Source organism: Lagenorhynchus albirostris, chromosome 3, assembly GCF_949774975.1.
Source record: "Lagenorhynchus albirostris chromosome 3, mLagAlb1.1, whole genome shotgun sequence".
In the NCBI taxonomy this organism is placed as follows: Eukaryota; Metazoa; Chordata; class Mammalia; order Artiodactyla; family Delphinidae; genus Lagenorhynchus; species Lagenorhynchus albirostris.
In genome coordinates this window covers 62,561,530-62,580,545 of record NC_083097.1, presented here as the reverse complement: position 1 = coordinate 62,580,545, position 19,016 = coordinate 62,561,530, and the positions used below count along the sequence as shown (strand labels likewise).

The 19,016-nt window shown below is 41.1% G+C and overlaps 1 protein-coding gene across 1 annotated transcript in view; it reads right to left on the bottom strand.

Moving 5' to 3' along the window:
- Nucleotides 1-18,751, bottom strand: part of JMY (junction mediating and regulatory protein, p53 cofactor) — a 69,637-nt gene extending 50,886 nt beyond the window's left edge. The window contains exon 1 of the mRNA XM_060143180.1: nucleotides 17,180-18,751. Within this exon, the coding sequence (XP_059999163.1) occupies nucleotides 17,180-18,220 (1,041 nt within the window). The 5' untranslated portion in view covers nucleotides 18,221-18,751. The remainder of the gene's footprint in view (nucleotides 1-17,179) is intronic.
- Nucleotides 18,752-19,016: the final 265 nt, after the last annotated feature.

The following is a 19,016-nucleotide window of genomic DNA, read 5'->3' as shown; positions in this document are numbered from 1 at the left end:
AGAACCTAGGGGCAGGACAGGAATAAAGACGCAGACATAGAGAATGGACATGAGGACACGGGTGGGGAGAGGGTAAGCTGGGACAAAGTGAGAGGGTGGCATGGACATATATATACTACCAAATGTAAAATAGACAGCTAGTGGGAAGCAGCCGCATACTACAGGGCGATCAGCTCGGTGCTTTGTGTCCACCTGGAGGTGTGGGATAGGGAGGGTGGGAGCGAGATGTAAGAGGGAGGATATATGGGGATGTATGTATATGTATAGCTGATTCACTTTGTTATAGCAGTGAATAGCAGAAACTAACACACCATTGTAAAGCAATTATTCTCCAATAAAGATGTTAAAAAAATAAAGTTTACATGGAAAAATAAGAGAATAAAATAGCAAAAAAATAATATTTTTTTTGGCTGTGCTGTTAGGCATGTGGGATCTCAGTTCTCCAACCAGGGATCGAACCCGTGCCCCCTGCATTGGAAGCATGGAGTCTTAACCACTGTACCACCAGGGAAGTCCCCCCCCCCGCAATTTTTTTATAAAGAGTAATTGTGGAGAAAGGCAATGGCCTACCAGGTAGCATAAATATTTAATATAAGCACCAAGTACAATGAAGTAGTAAAGAGTTCAGATATATGAAAGTTTACTGCACAATAAGTATGAATCATTCAAGAAATGTTTGTGATAATTGTCATTTAGTCAGGAATAAAAAAAAGTTGGATTCCCACCTTATTCCTTACACCAAAATAAATTACAGCAGTGTCAACAATTTAAATGCAAAGAACAAAATCATCTGGCTACAGACAAAAAAACTAAATCAAGAAACAAATAACAATGGGAAAAATATTTGCAATATAGACAATTTCCAAGATCAAAACAAACCAAACAACAAATAGGTAAAAAATGGAATGAATGAGTTCACAGAAATTACTCCTGAACAAATGAAGACTCATTCATACCTCAAAATAAATCACAAACTGAAACTTTTCATGGATAAGATCAAAAGGTTTTGAAAATACAGTCTTGTGTTTAAAAGGATACAGAAACAAATAGCAACCTCCTCCTTTTGTTTGAAAAAGTGTAAATTGATACATCCTCTACAGAAAGCAATTTCAACAAAATGCATATTTCTCTTTGACCCAGCAAGTCCTCTTACAGAATTTTATCCTGTAGATATACATGCACATGTGGGAAAAGATATGCTATTTCAACAGCAAAAGATCAGGAAAAACCTATATACCAAACCAAATCGATTCAATGGAGCATTATCTAGCAACTGGAAGAAATACTGTTTATTGAGAAAAAAAAAACCAAGATATATATAACATGCTACCATTTGAGTTGCTTAAAGGCGGAAAATAGGACATATATATACTCTATGTCTTTGTACATGTAACTGAATCTGCAAGACACACAAGAAACTTATGGGTGACTGCCTCTGAGGTGCCTCTGAAGAGATGAGGAGATGGGGGAAGGAGCTGGGTTTACATTCCACTTTTCAATCATGATCTATCAAGTAAATACACTCTTTTTTTAAAAGGAAAGTCTTATACTCTATTTCTTCTTCACTTTCCCACCCCAAAAGTATCCTGGCTTACACATCAAAAAAGGAAAATTAAATTATCCCCTTTGCCACAATATCCAAAACTACATATATAACTTTTACTAAAGTATGAGAAATATGAAAATGATACACACTTCTCTTCCTTTGCTCACCTACTTATTATTCATAAGTAGCTAAGTCATGTGTTAAGTCATCTATTTTAAGCTACAATTGAAAAGGAGGATTATGAAAGTAATAGCAGCTGTGTGAATAATCAATTTCTAATCACGACACTCTTCTCAAGTCCCAGAAATCAGTTCTAACTCGTGGCAAAGGTGCTCACCTCCACCATGGCTTAACACCAAGGATGCAGCGCGTCAGAAATAAAATAACCAGATTAAGGAAGAACAGGACAAGAAAATGGGGGGGGGGGTGAGGTGAGTGTATAATAGCAGCAAAACAATGGTAATCTTTACAATGAATCATGAACTTTTTTTTTTGGCCACGCCTTGCAGCTTGTGGGATCTTAGTCCCCCAGAGATCGAACCCAAACCCTCAGCAGTGAAAGCACGGAGTCCTAGCCACTGGACCTCCAGGGAATTCCCTAAACTATCTTTTTATAGTTTTAATAAAGGCAATAATTCTCTCCTTGCAAGAAAATATGCATTCACAGAAGCCCTTTATTTTTTATTCCACTTGAAAATGGAACATTTACGTTGATTTTCTACCGAGTCTTAGGAATAGCAAAATTGTTAAAAGAATAAGAAAAAACCCAACATGGTAGCAACGTCCCTCAATAATAAATTTCCCCGAGCCATTTACAAGCACTCAAATGACAGGATTCATCAGTAAGACAATCCTCAAATACTAAGCTTCTTTGAGCTCTTCTTACAGAGACACTAAAGTAAATATAACGCACCAAACAGTTTAGATACTATTTTGTACCAACACAAAAACATCATGTCACTATATGCTTGTTAATTAAATCATAATAGGACTCTACACAGACACGCAACCACAAGAAAGAAAATCAGTTATTCTATTCAAATATTAACATTTATTTATTTCCCAAATGCCTTTGATCAACAGAGCAGTACTTCTGCAAAGCTATTATGAACCAACTAAACTTAATACTCCTGCAGAGAAGCTCAAGGCATCTCACCTAACACTGCTAATTTATTAATTTGTCTTCTTTGCTATAAAGTTTCATGTTTTTCTAACATTCGATTACCTAAAAACCAATTATAGCTTCAACTCGCAATCTAGTTTAATCTAAGGATCCGAAAATAATCTTAAAGGAAATGTATTTTAAAATGTCAAAAGATGCAATTTACTAAGCATTAGACTGTTTAGTCTAAACCATTTCCTATAAACTCAGATAAAAGAATTCAACTGTAAAATATAATCACAACCTGTTATAGTAATGTATTTAATTTTCTATTTTGCTAACCAAAGCTGACTAAATCCAGGGACTAAATAAACTGAACTGTGGCTATTTGCAGGTTATGAACTGTGAAATGTAAAAGGTGCTATAAATAATACACACAAAAAAGCGTACAAAGAAATTGGAAAGAGAGTCAGCTTGCTTAGGATTAAGGATGTTTGGGATGTACAGTGAAGGCCTGAATTTAAAATGGAGAAAATGCTGTTTGCTAATTTGGGAAGATTCATTGATGGACACAAACGGAGTCAGAACACAGATGTATCTGAGAATACAACATGCCTGCAAAGGATGATTTCAGAAGGGCTCAACTGCACCCAATACAATATAGAGATGCTCACTACAGGATGCAGAGGAAAGGAGGACAGGCGGGAACAGGGGCTGAAAGTAAAGAGCTGAATTATTTGTTTCCAAATCTGACACATCTCTAATGCAATTTTAGAAAGTTATTTTGCTCTACCGATTCACTTAAAAGAAATGAAGCAGAATTATATAAAGCATTAATTAAATATATTAGCCTAATAAGTAGAACACTTCTCCCTTACCCTTCTTTCCAGCTTTCCTAATGGACACCTTTTTTGCCTCCCCTGATCTAACCTGATAAAAACTAAGCTTTTAACCTACACTGATTTTTGAAACAAAGCTCTGCTTATTGCAAAATTTCTCTAGGGCAAGGACCCACAACTTTCATCAGGTTGTTAAAGGAGATAGTGACAACAGCTTTTAAATAATTTCTTTCAAGACTCCCCTAACCCTAACCACTGCAACAGAGAAAGAACAAAACTACCTTGTGCCATTTACTCCCTTCCCTAATCCTATTCAACTTGGCTTCTAACCCAGTGAAAAGTTACAAATACAGGAGAGAAAAAGAGCACCTCCTGTGCTTAACTCCACTTAATGTGGAGTCCCCATCCTGTACTGTGCCAATCAGAGTTAGTTCTAGAGTCCTCTTTCTGACTTCAGGATTATAGGACTGCCACTATCCTTGAAGATCCTAGAATAATTTCTGAAGTCCTAGGTATAAAATTTAGAAGTTAAACTCTCTCCTGAGCAGAGTTTCATAACTTTCTTCCTACTTTAATGTGTCAAACCCCAAAGAGTGCCTCATTTTTTTCCCCTTAATTAATAAGATGTTTAGGGACTTCCCCGGTGGTCCAGTGATTAAAGACTCTGTGCTTCCACTGCACAGGGTACGGGTTTGATCCCTGGTCTGGGAACTAAGATCCCACATGCCTCGAGGTACAGACAGGAAAAAAGAAAAAAAAAAAAAAAAGATGTTTAGGACTTCCCTGGTGGTGCAGTGGTTAAGAATCCGCCTGCCAATGCAGCAGACATGGGTTTGATCCCTGGTCCAGGAAGATCCCACATACCACGGAGCAAATAAGCCTGTGCACCACAACTACTGAGCCCACGCTCCGCAACTACTGACACCCCCCATGAGCTCTAGGGGCCTGCGAGCCACAACTATTGAAGCCCTCACACCTAGAACCCGTGCTCCGCAGCAAGAGAAGCCAACGCAATGAGAAGCCCGCGCACCACAACGAAGAGTAGCCCCTGCTCGCAGTAACTAGAGAAAGCCCGTGCCCAGCAACAAAGACCCAACACAGCCAAAAAAAAAAGATGTTTAAGAAGCAACATAAAAATCTACAAATAATATCATCATTAATTATTAAGACATGCAAACAATCATCTGTTTGTGGAAAAGGGTGACTCAAGACTAGCAATGAGGTGCTCAGATGGGAGAGGCCTATACCAGCAATGAAATTGGATCTGTGGCCCTAGGAACTGCCCTTAGGTCTAGGTGACTTGTTTCCCCAACTGTCAAGTAAGGACCAATGCCACACACATTTTCCACATTCACAAAGCACTGCTCAACTCTGTTCTTGTTTGAATCATTTTTGTTATTTCTATGTTAATCACTGATTGTCAACAACTGTTAATGCTGAAATCCAATTTTACAAAGTGTAAGGGCTACTGACAGTAATGGCCCATTCTGATATTTTAAAAATTGGTTTTCAGGGCTTCCCTGGTGGCACAGTGGTTGAGAGTCTGCCTGCCGATGCAGGGGGCATGGGTTCGTGCCCCGGTTCGGGAAGAACCCACATGCCGCGGAGCGGCTGGGCCCGTGAGTCATGGCCACTGAGCCTGCGCGTCCGGAGCCTGTGCTCCGCAACGGGAGAGGCCACAGCAGTGAGAAGCCCACGTACTGCAAAAAAAAATAAAAAATAAATAAAAATTGGTTTTCAGATTCTTCACTTCATAGGTGAGTGGCAAATTCGACTTCATTTTACTCCTGGGGAGGAGACACCTTTAATTAAAATGTTAGGTACATGTGGGCTTCCCTGGTGGCGCAGTGGTTGAGAGTCCGCCTGCCGATGCAGGGGACATGGGTTCGTGCCCCGGTCCGGGAAGATCCCACATGCCGTGGAGCGGCTGGGCCCGTGAGCCATGGCCGCTGAGCCCGCGCGTCCGGAGCCTGTGCTCCGCAACGGGAGAGGCCACAACAGTGAGAGGCCCGCTTACCGCAAAAAAAAAAAAAAATGTTAGGTACATGTATACATGTCATACACAGAAACCACCTTTATAACATATCAAAAAACATCTACCGAGCACCTGCTGTGTACAGAAACACTGGGGAATTCAGGCATTAGAAAAAACTAACAACAAACCCCATCTCTGTCTCCTGGTTAAATGCATTTTAAAGGGTAGAAGGGGTCCATAAGGAGAAAAACCAGGGCAGCAGTTATGCATGATATGAACCATATGTAACATAAGGCCTCTCTGATCTCCGAATTTCTGACAGCAAGCCCTCTGGTTTCTGACAGTGGTCAGAAATGACTTTCTTCAGGAAGGGCACCTGACCTGGCCCTGGAAAGAAGGGTGGAACTTAGACAAAAGAATGACAACATGGGTGGGGTGGGTGTCCTATACAATGGAGCATGGTGTATGGTGAGCTCAGTGAATAATGGGTAAAAGAGCTTGACTAGAATAATGAAAGGTTCACGTAGAGCAGAGAAAGAGATAAGAGACTGGCAAGCTAACCAAAATATGCATGACTCTGAATGTCAGGAATTTGTAATCTGTTCACAGGACAATGGTAAGCAATGGAGGAGTTTGGTTTGGTGTGTGTATGTTACAGCTAAAGAGTTGGGTATGAAGATGTGCAAAGTAATGCTTTAAAATAGTTTGGGGGACTTCCGTGGTGGTCCAGTGGTTAAGACTTTGCCATCCAATGCAGGGGGTGCAGGTTCGATCCCTGGTCGGGGAGCTAGGATCCCACATGCCGCAGGGCCAAAAAACCAAAACATAAAACAGAAGCAACACTGTAACAAATTCAATAAAGACTTTAAAAATGGTCCACATCATAAAATAGTTTGGGAGCAAGGTATACAAAGGCTACAATGCAAGGAAGACACTGAAGGGGAGCTAAGGATGAAATAGTGAGATGAAATAGTCCATACATCCAAACTATTCAAACTATTGAATAGTTTCAATATTTTCATCCTTGAAATAGTCCCAGGATGAAACAGTGAGATTAAACTAAAGTGGGTATAGGAGCAACATGAGAAGGCAGTAACCAATGCATGAATGACTCCATAGTTCTTCAGTTCTAAAATTCATATTTAACATTTCTGAATCAGTATGCATTTACTAATCAGTATGTACATATAACACAGTGATGTAGGTATAACTATTATGCCATTTTACAAAGAACCAGAGGCAGAGAACCAGAACTTGCCTAAAGTTAGGTAGCCGGTGAAAGACAGAAGTGAATCCTCCACAGCTTAACTCAAGCTCTTAACCACTACCTTATTTGTCCCTACTCATAACCAGTCTATCATCTTTCCCTTACGTGAATGATACCAATCTTCTGGGTCTAGGAAGACTGAAAATACGATGAAATATATATACAATGGAATAATACTCAGCCATTTTAAAAAAAATGAAATTTTGCCATCTGAACAACATGGATGGACCTGGAGGGTATTATGCTTAGTAAAACAACTCAGAAAAGACAAATACGGTATGATATCACATATATATGGAGTCTAAAAAGTAAAACAAAGGAATGAACATAACAAAAAAAAAGAAACAGACTCAGAGATATAGAGAACAAACTAGTGGTTACCAGTGGGGAGAGGGCAAGGGGGATGGGAAATAGAGGTAAGGGGATTAAAAGGGACAAAGTATTATGTATAAAGTAAATAAGCTACAAGGATATGCTGTACAGCAAAGGGAACATAGCTAATATTTTACAGTAAATTTTTGTTTTATATATAAATTTAGTTATTTATTTTTGGCTGCATTGGGTCTTCGTTGCTGTGCGCGGGCTTTCTCTAGTTGTAGTGAGCGGGGGCTTCTCTCGTTACAGAGCACAGGCTCTAGGTGTGCGGGCTTCAACAGTTGTGGCACACGGGCTCAGTAGTTGTGGCTTGCAGGCTCTAGAGCACAGGCTCAGTAGTTGTGGCACACGGGCTTAGTTGCTCCATGGTCTGTGGGATCTTCTCAGACCAGGGATCGAACCTATGTCCCCTGCACTGGCAGGTGGATTCTTAACCACTGTGCCACCAGGAAAGTCCTACAGCAACTTTAGATGGAGTATAATCTACAAAAATTTTGAATCACTATGTTGTACACCTGAAACTAATATAATATTGAAAATCAATTATAACTCAATAAAAATAAATAAGTTTTTTTTTCTTTCAAGTTTTAGGTCTCATAGCACTTCACATATAGAGTAAAACCTGCTCAAGAGCCAACTCCAAGGCCCTCCAGGGAGCCAGAGACCTTTTAACACACTGTTTACAAAAATCAAGCACCTTGACAGGCTTCACTGTGAGCCGGCACATAATTTCCTTTTACCAAAATAATGCATGTTCAGCTATTGCTAAAGTTAATTCTTGTCCCTTTCTCTCTTAATCCTCCATTTCTTTTTTTTTTTAATTTTATATTGGAGTATGGTTGATTAACAATGTTGTGTTAGTTTCGGGTGTACAGCAAAGTGGTTCAGTTATACATATAGTACATGTATCTATTCTTCAAATTCTTTTTCCATTTAGGTTATTACAGAGTATTGAGCAGAGTTCCCTGTGCTATACAGTAGATCTCTGTTGGTTATCTATATTAAATACAGCAGTGTGTACATGTCAATCCCAAACTCCCTTTCTCTAACCCTACTTGGCATAACCTTTCATTTTCATTTGGCAACCCCAATACCCAAACTCACATCACCTAATATAAAAGGGAAAAAAAAGGAGGCAGTATTTCCAACTGAAAATATATCAAGAGAGTTAACATCCTTAACTGCCTTCCTCCTCTGCCTAGCCAGAAAAGTAAGATAATTATTTAGTATAGTTATGAGGGGAAGGGGAGTATAATATTAACTATTCAAAGTTATGTACCAATTGTTTGAAATGGGAATAAACAGCATGAGAAAGGAGGTAGATTTCAGGTCTTACCTTAAAATACACCAAATTCCCTATTTCTACTGTGGGGGGAAAAAGTATCAGGAAATGTTTAGAGGAGAAAATAAATTTTCTTGAAAGTAAGCTATTATCACACCATCTAAACCAACTCACCCTTAGCTAGCTTAATATAGAACAGAAATTACAACAGATATTTAAACATCAGTGTAACATTCATTCTTCCTGTGGTTACAGGAAAATTATTTTTATGAGTCTGTATAAGAAAGACATATGCATTCTGTCTCACATTAGAGTTTTATGTATCATACATGCACAAATTTAAATTCACCTCCTCTGGGATTACAATGTTCTCCAATGACAGACAACATGGTTGGTTACAGTATATGAACATAATCAAGGTTTTCCAAAAACAGTCATCAGCCAAACACTGTTAATGTTTCTGTCCAATGATGAGACATTAACCATGTACTTCAATTTGACAAAGGCCCAAAAAAAGTCATCAGCCAAACACTGTTAATGTTTCTGTCCAATGATGAGACATTAACCATGTATTTCAATTTGACAAAGGCTAAGTTTATCAGTTAGCCTTATTCCCTTTCTACAGGGGTGAAGATAGTCTAGTGGTTAAGAAAACCAGCTGGAATCAGGCATGGATTTGAATCTGGTTCTCTTACACAGATATGTTATCTTAGGCAAGTTTATCTAATCGCTTTGAACCTGTTTCCTCTATTGTAAAATCCCTACCTGTTAGGTTGATATGAAGATTAATATTAATAAGAGTTAACATTTATCAAGTGTTTATTGAGTAAATGGCACTGTTCTAAGTACCTTACATAAATGCTACTTTTAAATCACTCTATGAGGCAGCAGTATTATTCTCCTCACTTTACAGATGAGGAAGCTAAGGCACTGAGAGAATTAGGTGGGCCCAACTACATAAAGCTATTAAGTGGAGGAGCAGGGCTCAAACTCACTTGAACCCTACCTCTTAACTCCTATCAACATGCTAACTTAATGTATCAATATTTAAATACGTCTGCACAGTGCTTGACCCACAGGAAGCATTCAATAAAAATTAGTTATTGTGATCATTAAAAACTAGAGCCTCAGGACTTTCCTGGTCGCACAGTGGTTGAGAATCTGCCTGCCAACGCAGGGGACACAGGTTCGAGCCCTGGTCCGGGAAGATCCCACATGCCGCAGAGCAACCAAGACCGTGTGCCACAACTACTGACCCTGCGTGCTCAACTACTGAGCACATGTGCTGCAACTACTGAAGCCCACCCGCCTATAGCCCGTGCTCCACAACGAGAAGCCACCAGAATGAGAAGCCCATAGAGGGCAACGAAGAGTAGCCCCTGCTCGCCGCAACAAGAGAAAGCCCATGCAGAGCAACGAAAACCCAATGCAGCCAAACAAATACATTTACTAATGAATCAATTAAAAAAAAAACAACAAAAAAAACCTAGAGCCTCACATACGTCTCTACATATTGGTTGCCCCAGTTATTACCCTGTTAAGAGTCAGTAAAGATGGGACAGACTCAGATAGCAAGGTGAAGAGGAAGAATGGCTTTCAGAAATAATTTTAGTAATTAAACGGTTTTGTAAGTGTAACTTCAGCAAGTTATCAAAAAAATAATGGGAAAGCAGTTTTAACAATAAAGTCCATAGGGAAAAGCACACACACACAAAAAACCCTCAAGTAATGATAATGAACAAAGTGAGGACTAGAAAACGAGTAAAAAAAAAACAGGCAGAAACACCACTCCTGCCTGCTTCAGTGCCCTCGTGTACTCAAAAATGAATCAGAGCTTTTTCAAAGCCTGAAGAAACTCTAGCAACATTAGAAGTGCTATGTCTTAGACAGTCACCTTACTGCAGAGGGACCCAAACCTGGATACAAGCACATAAAACAAGTGGCTCAGGTCCCAACAGTTGCCACACTGTGTTTGTAAACTGCCCTGGATCCTTATGGAAAAGAAGACTGTAATTTCATTCTGCAAACATGAAATTAACGCCCACAGAGGGTAAGTGACAGCATAAGGTCAAGCAACTAGTATCACAACTAGGACAAAAACACAGATTTTCCTGAGCCATGTTCAATAAATTTTCTTTCCACTAAGCATTAATTAAGATAGTGTAGTGAGACATTTCTTAAAAAGTACCCTACCTCAACTAATTGTTAGCAGCAGGATGACTTGGTAACCAATTTTAATTAAAATTTTTTTCCTGAAGAAAATGATCATTCTTGTTTATCACTGTATTCTCCCTGTGCCTATATTACTTCATTGCACTAATAACATTTGTTGAATAAACTAAGCCCCAAGCCATCACCCTCACTGTAACCTTAGAAGTTACAATAAAGCCCCAAATCATTAAATGAACTTCATTTATCCTTAAGACCACTCTCTATAAAATGTCTCGCTCACAAGGCCTATTTTTATTTCATAGCCTATTATACAAAACCTTCACTATAATCTGAAAAGTCTATTATAAAATTTATATATATATAAAATTTATATATAAAATTTTAAATTTTATATATATATAAAATTTTAAATTTTATATAAAATTTAAAATTTTATATAAAATTTAAAATTCAAGGACCAGCATAAGGGCAATTCCCCACACTTAAGAAAACAACTCAAAAATTTCTAGCTTTTTGCTGAATGAATCCTTCTCTGCTCCTATGCAGTTTTAGTAACTTAACTCTGTATTAAGGCTACTTGGTATTAACAGTCCCCTACAAGAAGCTTGAAAAGCCAAATGAACTTCACCACCTCTATCAAAAAACAAACAGCACCAATAACTATTGTTCAGTCTTCACTGCCTATGTCTCTTACTCATACAACTTAATTTTTCTCCTATGACAACTAAGGAAACTGGGTAGATTCCGAGGGAGCAGATCCTGGCCTATTAATGAGTAGTAAAAAGAGCCACAGGGAAATTTCCCATTACAAAAATATAAGCACACATACATCTAACCATCAATGGAAAGCCACCCTGTGCTTTCAAGTACCACTTCCAACAATATTCTACAATCAATAAAAGGCCAAATAAAGCAGCAATGGAGAACAGTGAGACTAGTTACATGTTAAGATTTTGGGAATGAAGATTGCTAATTCAACCACAACTGTTATGTCTGACAAACCAAACCTCCCACTCACCTTCTCCCTTCAACACATACACACACACACACACACACACACACACACACACACACACACACACACACACACACACACACACGATAGTACTCACATTACGAAAGTATTTGTCCAAGTTGGTCTTGTTTTAGCAAGGAGGAAACATGTCTGTGAAATATCTGGTGGGCCAGGAATCATGTGATGTTAAATGGCAAGCAGAGAAACCACCACATAAATTATTTATCAGGAAAGCTGCCATCCTGCCACCAGCCTCCATGTTTCTGTTTTACAGAAACACTAACTGAGAAACATATATTCAACTTTTTTTCTACACCTACCTTTTTTTTTTCAGTAATATGACAAATGGCCAAAAGTTTATTGGGACATAGGATTGAAGAAAGAGATAAATGTCTAAGTCATTATTTTAACAGTTTCCAGCTGTTAAAACAACGTTGTTGTCTTTCATCACAACTGTTGTCTTTCATCACAACTTTCAAGAATCCCACAAAATTCATTTAGCTTCATTATTCCTTAACTGTTTTACAGTAAAAGAGCAGTTTGCACCATGTTCATGGAAATATCCAGGCAGAACAGCTCTGTCCTCTGCAACTAAGTACATTATGTCCTTCCTGAGACTGCTTCTACTATTTATACCTAATCATGGGTTGTGGCTCACTGGCCCAAAGACCAGCATCCTAGGACTCCTAAACGACTGTCATTTCTCTAATGTATACACAGATCTTCCTTGACTTACACTGGGGTTACTGCCCGATAAACCCATCATAAGTTTAAAGTATTGTAAATCAGAACTGCATTTAATACACCTAACCCACTGAACATTATAGCTTAGGCTAGCCTACCTTAAATATGCTCAGAACACTCACATTAGCCTACGCTTGGGTAAAAATCATCTAACAAAAGCTTATTTTATAATAAAGTGTTAAATATCTCATGTAATTGATTGAATACTGTACTGAAAGTGAAAACAGAAAGGTTGTATGGGCACAGAACGGTTCTTTACCCTACTGACCCTGTGGCTGACTGGGAGCTGCAGCGTGCTGCCCAGTGTTACAAGAGTAAGATACCCAGGAAAAGATCAAAATTTGAAATACGGTTCCTACTGAATGCGTATCACTTTCATATCATCTTAAAACTGAACCACCTTAAGTCGGGGACTGTCTGTAGTTGGGGCTTCAGCAGTGCTCTGGAGTTTTATAGCTAATCTTAGTTTTCCAGGAAAATTAGTAAAGTCATAATTGGGAAGAGGGGTGATAAGTAAACAATCTTCATAGAGCTCCTTGCTCCTTCTCTTAAACAGCTCAAGTCAGGAGTTGTTTATAGTCATTTTAAAATACAAAGGAAAACAGTGATTGGGCACTCTTGTCTAACATAAACCCATCCTTGCACCCTAGGCAACCTACTTCTAAAACACAACGTGTGGACTATGCCCTACACTATGCCTATCATGATTAATTTGAAGTAAAACGAACAAGTTACCTTAATTTAAAAGTTCATTATTTACCTGACTAGATTTTAAATTACTGATGCCACCATCCCATTCTCAGGAGCGGAGACTGACATCCTTTCTAATGTCATCAGGGAAACAAGGCATGTGTAGAAAAGGCCTATGTCTGGATTAGGACAAATCAAGTTTGAATCTCTGAGTTTAGTCACTGCTCAGCAGTTTAAAATTGGCCAAATCTCAACTTCTGCTTCAGTAAAATATGTATAAAACGCCACTTGTCTCAGAAGATAGAGTGGAGGATGAAAGGGGATAGGTAATGTGAAGCGCCCCAATACCTAAGTAGTGCCAATATTTACACTGCCTTGAAGCAACACTTTCTGGAAGCCTCCTTTATAAGTGCCAAACACATTTTAGGTACTTTTTCATGTCTTAAGTCTTCGGAAATGCTTTAAGCATTTTCCCCATTTCTCTGTTTTAAAGAGGTTAAATAACTAAACAGGTCACAGAAGTGATGAGTACTAATTCAAGCCCAAGTTTTCCTGACTCCAAACAGAGTACGCTCTGTCTACTGTGTGCCTTACATGGCTGCTTTTGAAAACACATGCTTCTCTCAGTGGTTTCAACTGGAAAAGTTAGAATTGAGCAGTTTTGTAAACATCATAAATTCCAAAGTGAACAATGATTTTTAGATTTTAATCAAGCCTACCGTCATGGTTAAGGTTTACTGTCTAAAGGACCACAATCATTTCAATAGTGGTCCTTATACTAAAACCATTATTTACAAAATCCACGTCATCAAAGGTAAACCATGGTATGGCTTGTGATATGATACTCAGCTTTAACCAACAACCAAGGCTACTGCTGAAACCATTCCAAGAGGCCTTGGTGGCACTCGATTCATTCAGGGATTTAGTGCTTGCTATATAAATAGCACTACTTACAGTAAATCCTTGTAAAAGTCCAAGACAAGCCTACCATGTAATAAATTTCACATTTCATTTGCACTCAAGATTAAAGCCCTAAGTAGTACACAATCTACAATTCTTATGTCATATAAAAATAATTTCATTAATATTGTATAAATTGTACCACCTCACAAACTAGTCAACTGACCAAATTTGTAAACCATTAATAAAAACTTCTGGCAGAAAACTTAAGGTTTAATTCTTCAATACTCCACAAGACAGATATAGGACTACTTCTTATAACCCCATATTAAATCATAAATATATTCCGAAAATTAAATTCAAATAGAGGTTATGTCCTAAGCTTACAAAGCAGATAATTTATAATTGTGGTTTTAAGGCTCTTTTTGAAGAACACCTTTAAGCCTTTCCCTCCAAAACTGTGACTATGCCTATGCATATACAGACACCTATGCATTCTACTTAAGGTACTCCATTAAAGTCCATATAGCTCCCCTCAATTTATAGGGAATTCACCAACCCCAGATAACAACTCCTTATTTAGGAAGTTATGTACAGTATTTACAGTTTTAAGAGATTTTTCTCCTTGTTTTTAAACAGTATGGTTCTTGAGGAATTTACATTTATCAGCTCAAAATTTTTATTTACTCACAACTTTACATTAAAATGACACTTCTAAATCTTTTAAATTCCTGCAACACTAAAAAACAACAACAACAACAAAAACTGGTGTCCTTTGTCCACTATTATTAAGAGTGCTCACAAGATGTGTGGCCCTGAACTAGGGGTGGCAAAGAAGAGAATTCCATGATACTGTCAAGGCTGGTGACCTTGAGAAGTTTACAGTCTCGTTGTACAGTCTGTTCTATTAAAAAAAAAAAATTCCCTCCTTCCACAATTTACTGACCATTTTGCACAAATAGGTGTGGTCTCTAAACTGAAACCTTTAAATGGATAGGAAAAGGAAGACTGTAGAAAAAAGAACCGGAAAACAGATTCAGAGAAATTAAAGGAAAAACATGACCAAAGGATCAAATTTTCCAGCAACACATACCTAAGAATATGTTTGATTTACCACATATACCTAGTTTTTAAAAACCTATAACCAATTCCACAAGAATTGTGGAACTGGGAATTAAAAAAAAAAAAGATTTAGACATAATTACTAACTCAATAGAATTGATAAAATGACACAACTTATACAACGATTTTACCCAAAAAAATGGTACTGCGAACTATTAAGACAGCAAAAAATTTAAGCAGATGGGGAAGAAAACAATATATGGCAGTTATGCCATACACTCCCACTGTCACACCCATGGCAGACATCACTAATTAATCATGCAATCCTTTCCCCCTACTGAGCTTAATTTCTTCCAAAATAACCTTCCAGTAGAAATCAGGGTGGGCATTATAACTGAACCTATTTGTTGTCCTTGATAGCTATTTTTTAAATACTGTTCAACTAAGCGAAAAACCAAAAATTTATGTATTTAATGTTCAATGAATTTATAACAGACTTCATTTAGAGTTTTTCCCAAAACAAAATACTCTTTAAAAGTTTAAATTTTCTCTGTTGAAGAGAATAAAACATTATGGTCAATATAACCTTAATTAGGAAAAATACTCTTTTTCAAAAAAGTACATGAGTTCTAGAAAACTGTAATAAACTATATTTTTCAGCAGCCTTCATTTTTGACCCAGTTTGAATGAAATAACCAGAAATAATTATTTTTTCTGAGTATCAGTAAAGTTAAAAGCAGACATACCTACATCATTCAGGGATTAAAACATAGAAAGTTTTAAAAAAAGGATAATATATACCTGTAAAGTGAATAAGCGAAAGAAGCACTAACTTTGTTCTTGCAGTTTAAAAGAAATACCGGTCACTATGAAAACTCTAAAGAGAATGTGACCATTTTAAGATTTGTCACTTCCTTCCAGAAAGGATTTAAGGTAGAACACAGACTCCAGAAATGAGATGATAAAAAGGGAAATAAAAACAGATTCCTGGAACTACAGGATCATACTATGATGGGTGATGTTTAGCATAAAGTAAACTAACAGAAGTCAAAACCTGGATTCACTCTAAGTTTTAAGAGAGCACTGTGGGATAAGCAATAAAGTATTATTTCCTAAATCCTGAAGTCTAGCAAAGACTTCATAATATTCTATGAAGAAACCAGAAGGTTCCAGCTTCCTAGCACTAATAGGATTCAAGTAGTACAGAAACATAGGCAAGGCTGACAGATGACAACACAATGTCAGCAATATAAACACGATAAAAGGGGGCATTTCCCCACCCCAACTCCAACCTCAATTGATACTAATATTAAAAATAATAAATTGCTTTGAGAACGAGAGTACTTCTTTAGTAGTTTTTTCAGCAGAAGCTGGTAAGTACACATGACCTCAAATTATACGTATCTTTTCCTCATCGTAGAGCTCCCTGTGTATAACCATTCAGACCTTTGCCCATTGTTTCCTGTTATTTTAAAGATTCGTTTGAAAAAGTGTTTGCACTACTTTTACTTCTCAAGTCCAAAAGCATAATAAACATTCCTGCCCAGGGCCTTTTTTCTCCCTAAAACAAGAGTGAAACATGAGCTCTCTTTAAAGACTTGCTATATTCCTAGAGTGTGTATAAAACCTTTCAAAGTCCATTTGCATCCAATTGTCAGTAGGGGCTTTTTCATTTGGACAGGCCACTCATCTGGAGGAAAATGATTTGTAAATTTGCCTAAGTTGCCAAATCACACATGGAGACAAAAAACTGACCGTTTTTGCTCCATAAGACAAACCATTTTGAATAAATGAACATGACGCCAGGAAAGTAAGGTTAATAATCTGGGTAATTATTGCTGGAAACAACTTCAGGGACAAAGAGAAACACTCATTTAGCTTATACTTATGGGACAGCTTTCTGCTAAATGGCTTTAATCTTATTACCAGTACTTCGTAGCAAACAGAGCACTTTATAGAAGCTATGTGATAAGTGGGAGGCAGAACTCTAAAGACTTATCAAAGTTCCTTCAGAGAGCAAACTAAGGAAAGCCACGGTTTTCCCCACTATTGAAAGGAATAAAGGGGGAGATAGGTCAGGAGCCATTCCTTTTCCCTTGTCTAGCTAGAAACACAAGCGCCCCAAATGCGCACAACCTAGACCGAGGCTCCAGCCTCCGACAGTGAGGAGGAACCAAAAGCAATGAGTGGAGCCCAGACTACGTTCTTACCTCCTGGATGCGCTTCCTGGCCCGCTGAAGCACTTCTTCGTAGCCCTTCTGCCGCAGCTCGCTAAGGCTTTCGTAATACTCCTCCGGGTCATCGGTCTCGGTGAAGAGTACCTGGGAGAGGATCTTCCAGCCACAGGTGTCCAGGCCGTGACCCAGGTAAACCTGTAGCTGGTAACACAGCGTGTCTATCTCCTGCTCGGTCATCTCCGGGGCGCCCCCGAACAGCACCGTCCACATGCCCGAGGGCTCCTCGGGGAACACAGGCAGGCACGGCTCCAGCTGCGAGTTCACGGAGCACAGCTGCTGGTGCACCGCGCGCAGATCCTGGAAGGAGAAGAGCCCGGCCCAGCTGCACTCCTCGGCCGGGGACTCCATCTCGGCGGCGGGCTGCGGCTGCTCAGCGTCCGAGAGCGCCAGCGCCGCCGGGTCCGCCTCGTCCTCCCTCACCATTTCCAGCACCTCGATCTCCTCGGTGACCGTCCCGCAGGCGCTCACTACCCGCACCGACGACACCGGCGCCTCCTTGGGCGCCGGCGGGGCTGCCGCAGCCGCAGCCCCCGCCACATCCCTGCCTCCAGATGTCCTCCGGACCGGGCTGGAGTTGGCCCGCACTAGGCTCCGGAGAGGGCTCTCCGCCCCTTTGCCGGCCGAACTCCGCAGCAGTGGGTCCCCCCGAAGGCTGCACGCGCTCCGCGGAGAGCCTCCCTCCGCCCAGGCCGGGCGCCTCCGGGACCCGGGGCTCCTGCCCAGAGTCACGGAAGCAGTGGCCTCGGGGCGACCCTTGCCCGCCGGGCTACCCGGCCCCCGGGTCCCGTCGGACGCGGGTGCGCCAGGCTCAGCGCCCCCTCGCGCCCCTGCCTGCTCCCGGGTGCCGCTTCTCTGCCTCTGGGCCGTCCGGTTGTGGCAGGTTATGGCAAACTTGCCCTCAATCTCGTTCCAGGCTACGATGAAGACGAACTTGTGCTTCTCGCGCTCGTCGAACACATGGGGCCGCACGGCCACCCAGTCCGACTCGAGCGTCTCCTCGAGCGCGAACGACATGGTGGCTCCGGCGCCAGGCCGCGGGGAAGGCGCCGCCGGCCCTGCCCGCCCGAGGACTCACCGGCTGACTGCACCGCGCCCCCAGCTCACCCTCGCCGGGAGCCTTCAGCCATCTTAGCGCGCCGGCCGGCTCTCCCCGCTCGCTCGCCAGTCTCTTCGCACTCGCACCCACCGCGCTCCTTTGTGGTGCGGCTCGCGGGAAAGACAATACGCGTCGCAGGAGCAGGTAGTTCACATGGTCACGTGCGGCCGGATCTGTTTACAAGCCCTGCGCTGCGGCAGCGCCTCGCGCCCGCCCGGGCCGCCCCCCGAGCGAGGCCGCGGTGCTGCGTCTGCGGCGCTCCGGAGGTGAGGCGCGGGTTGCCTAGCGCCGCGCAGGCGGGTAGGTGGTCGGGACCGGCGGCTTGTGAGCCTCCGCCGCTCGCCCGGGCCGATCTCCCCGCCCCTCCTCTTCTTCCCGACCCACTGGAGCCGGCGTGACGGAGGGACGCGTCTCCTAAACTCTGCGCCTCAGTATCGCCACAATGTTGCCATTCGGCTGCTGACGTCGCGGCTCCACGAGGGACGTAAACACGGGCACGTGCCGCACGCTGGTGACGCGGCGGCGGAGGCGCGCACACCCCGCTCGCGCGCGTCGGCCCCGCCTCTCTGCGTCTCCCGCCCCCGCCCGCTCGCGGCCGCGCGCCTGAGTCTTCTCTTCCTCCGACTCAGCCTCCTACTCCGGCGCTCTGGAGCTGGTGATCCGCATGCAGAGAGAGAGGCAGGTGTACCCTGCGGGACAGGTGGCCTCCGAACC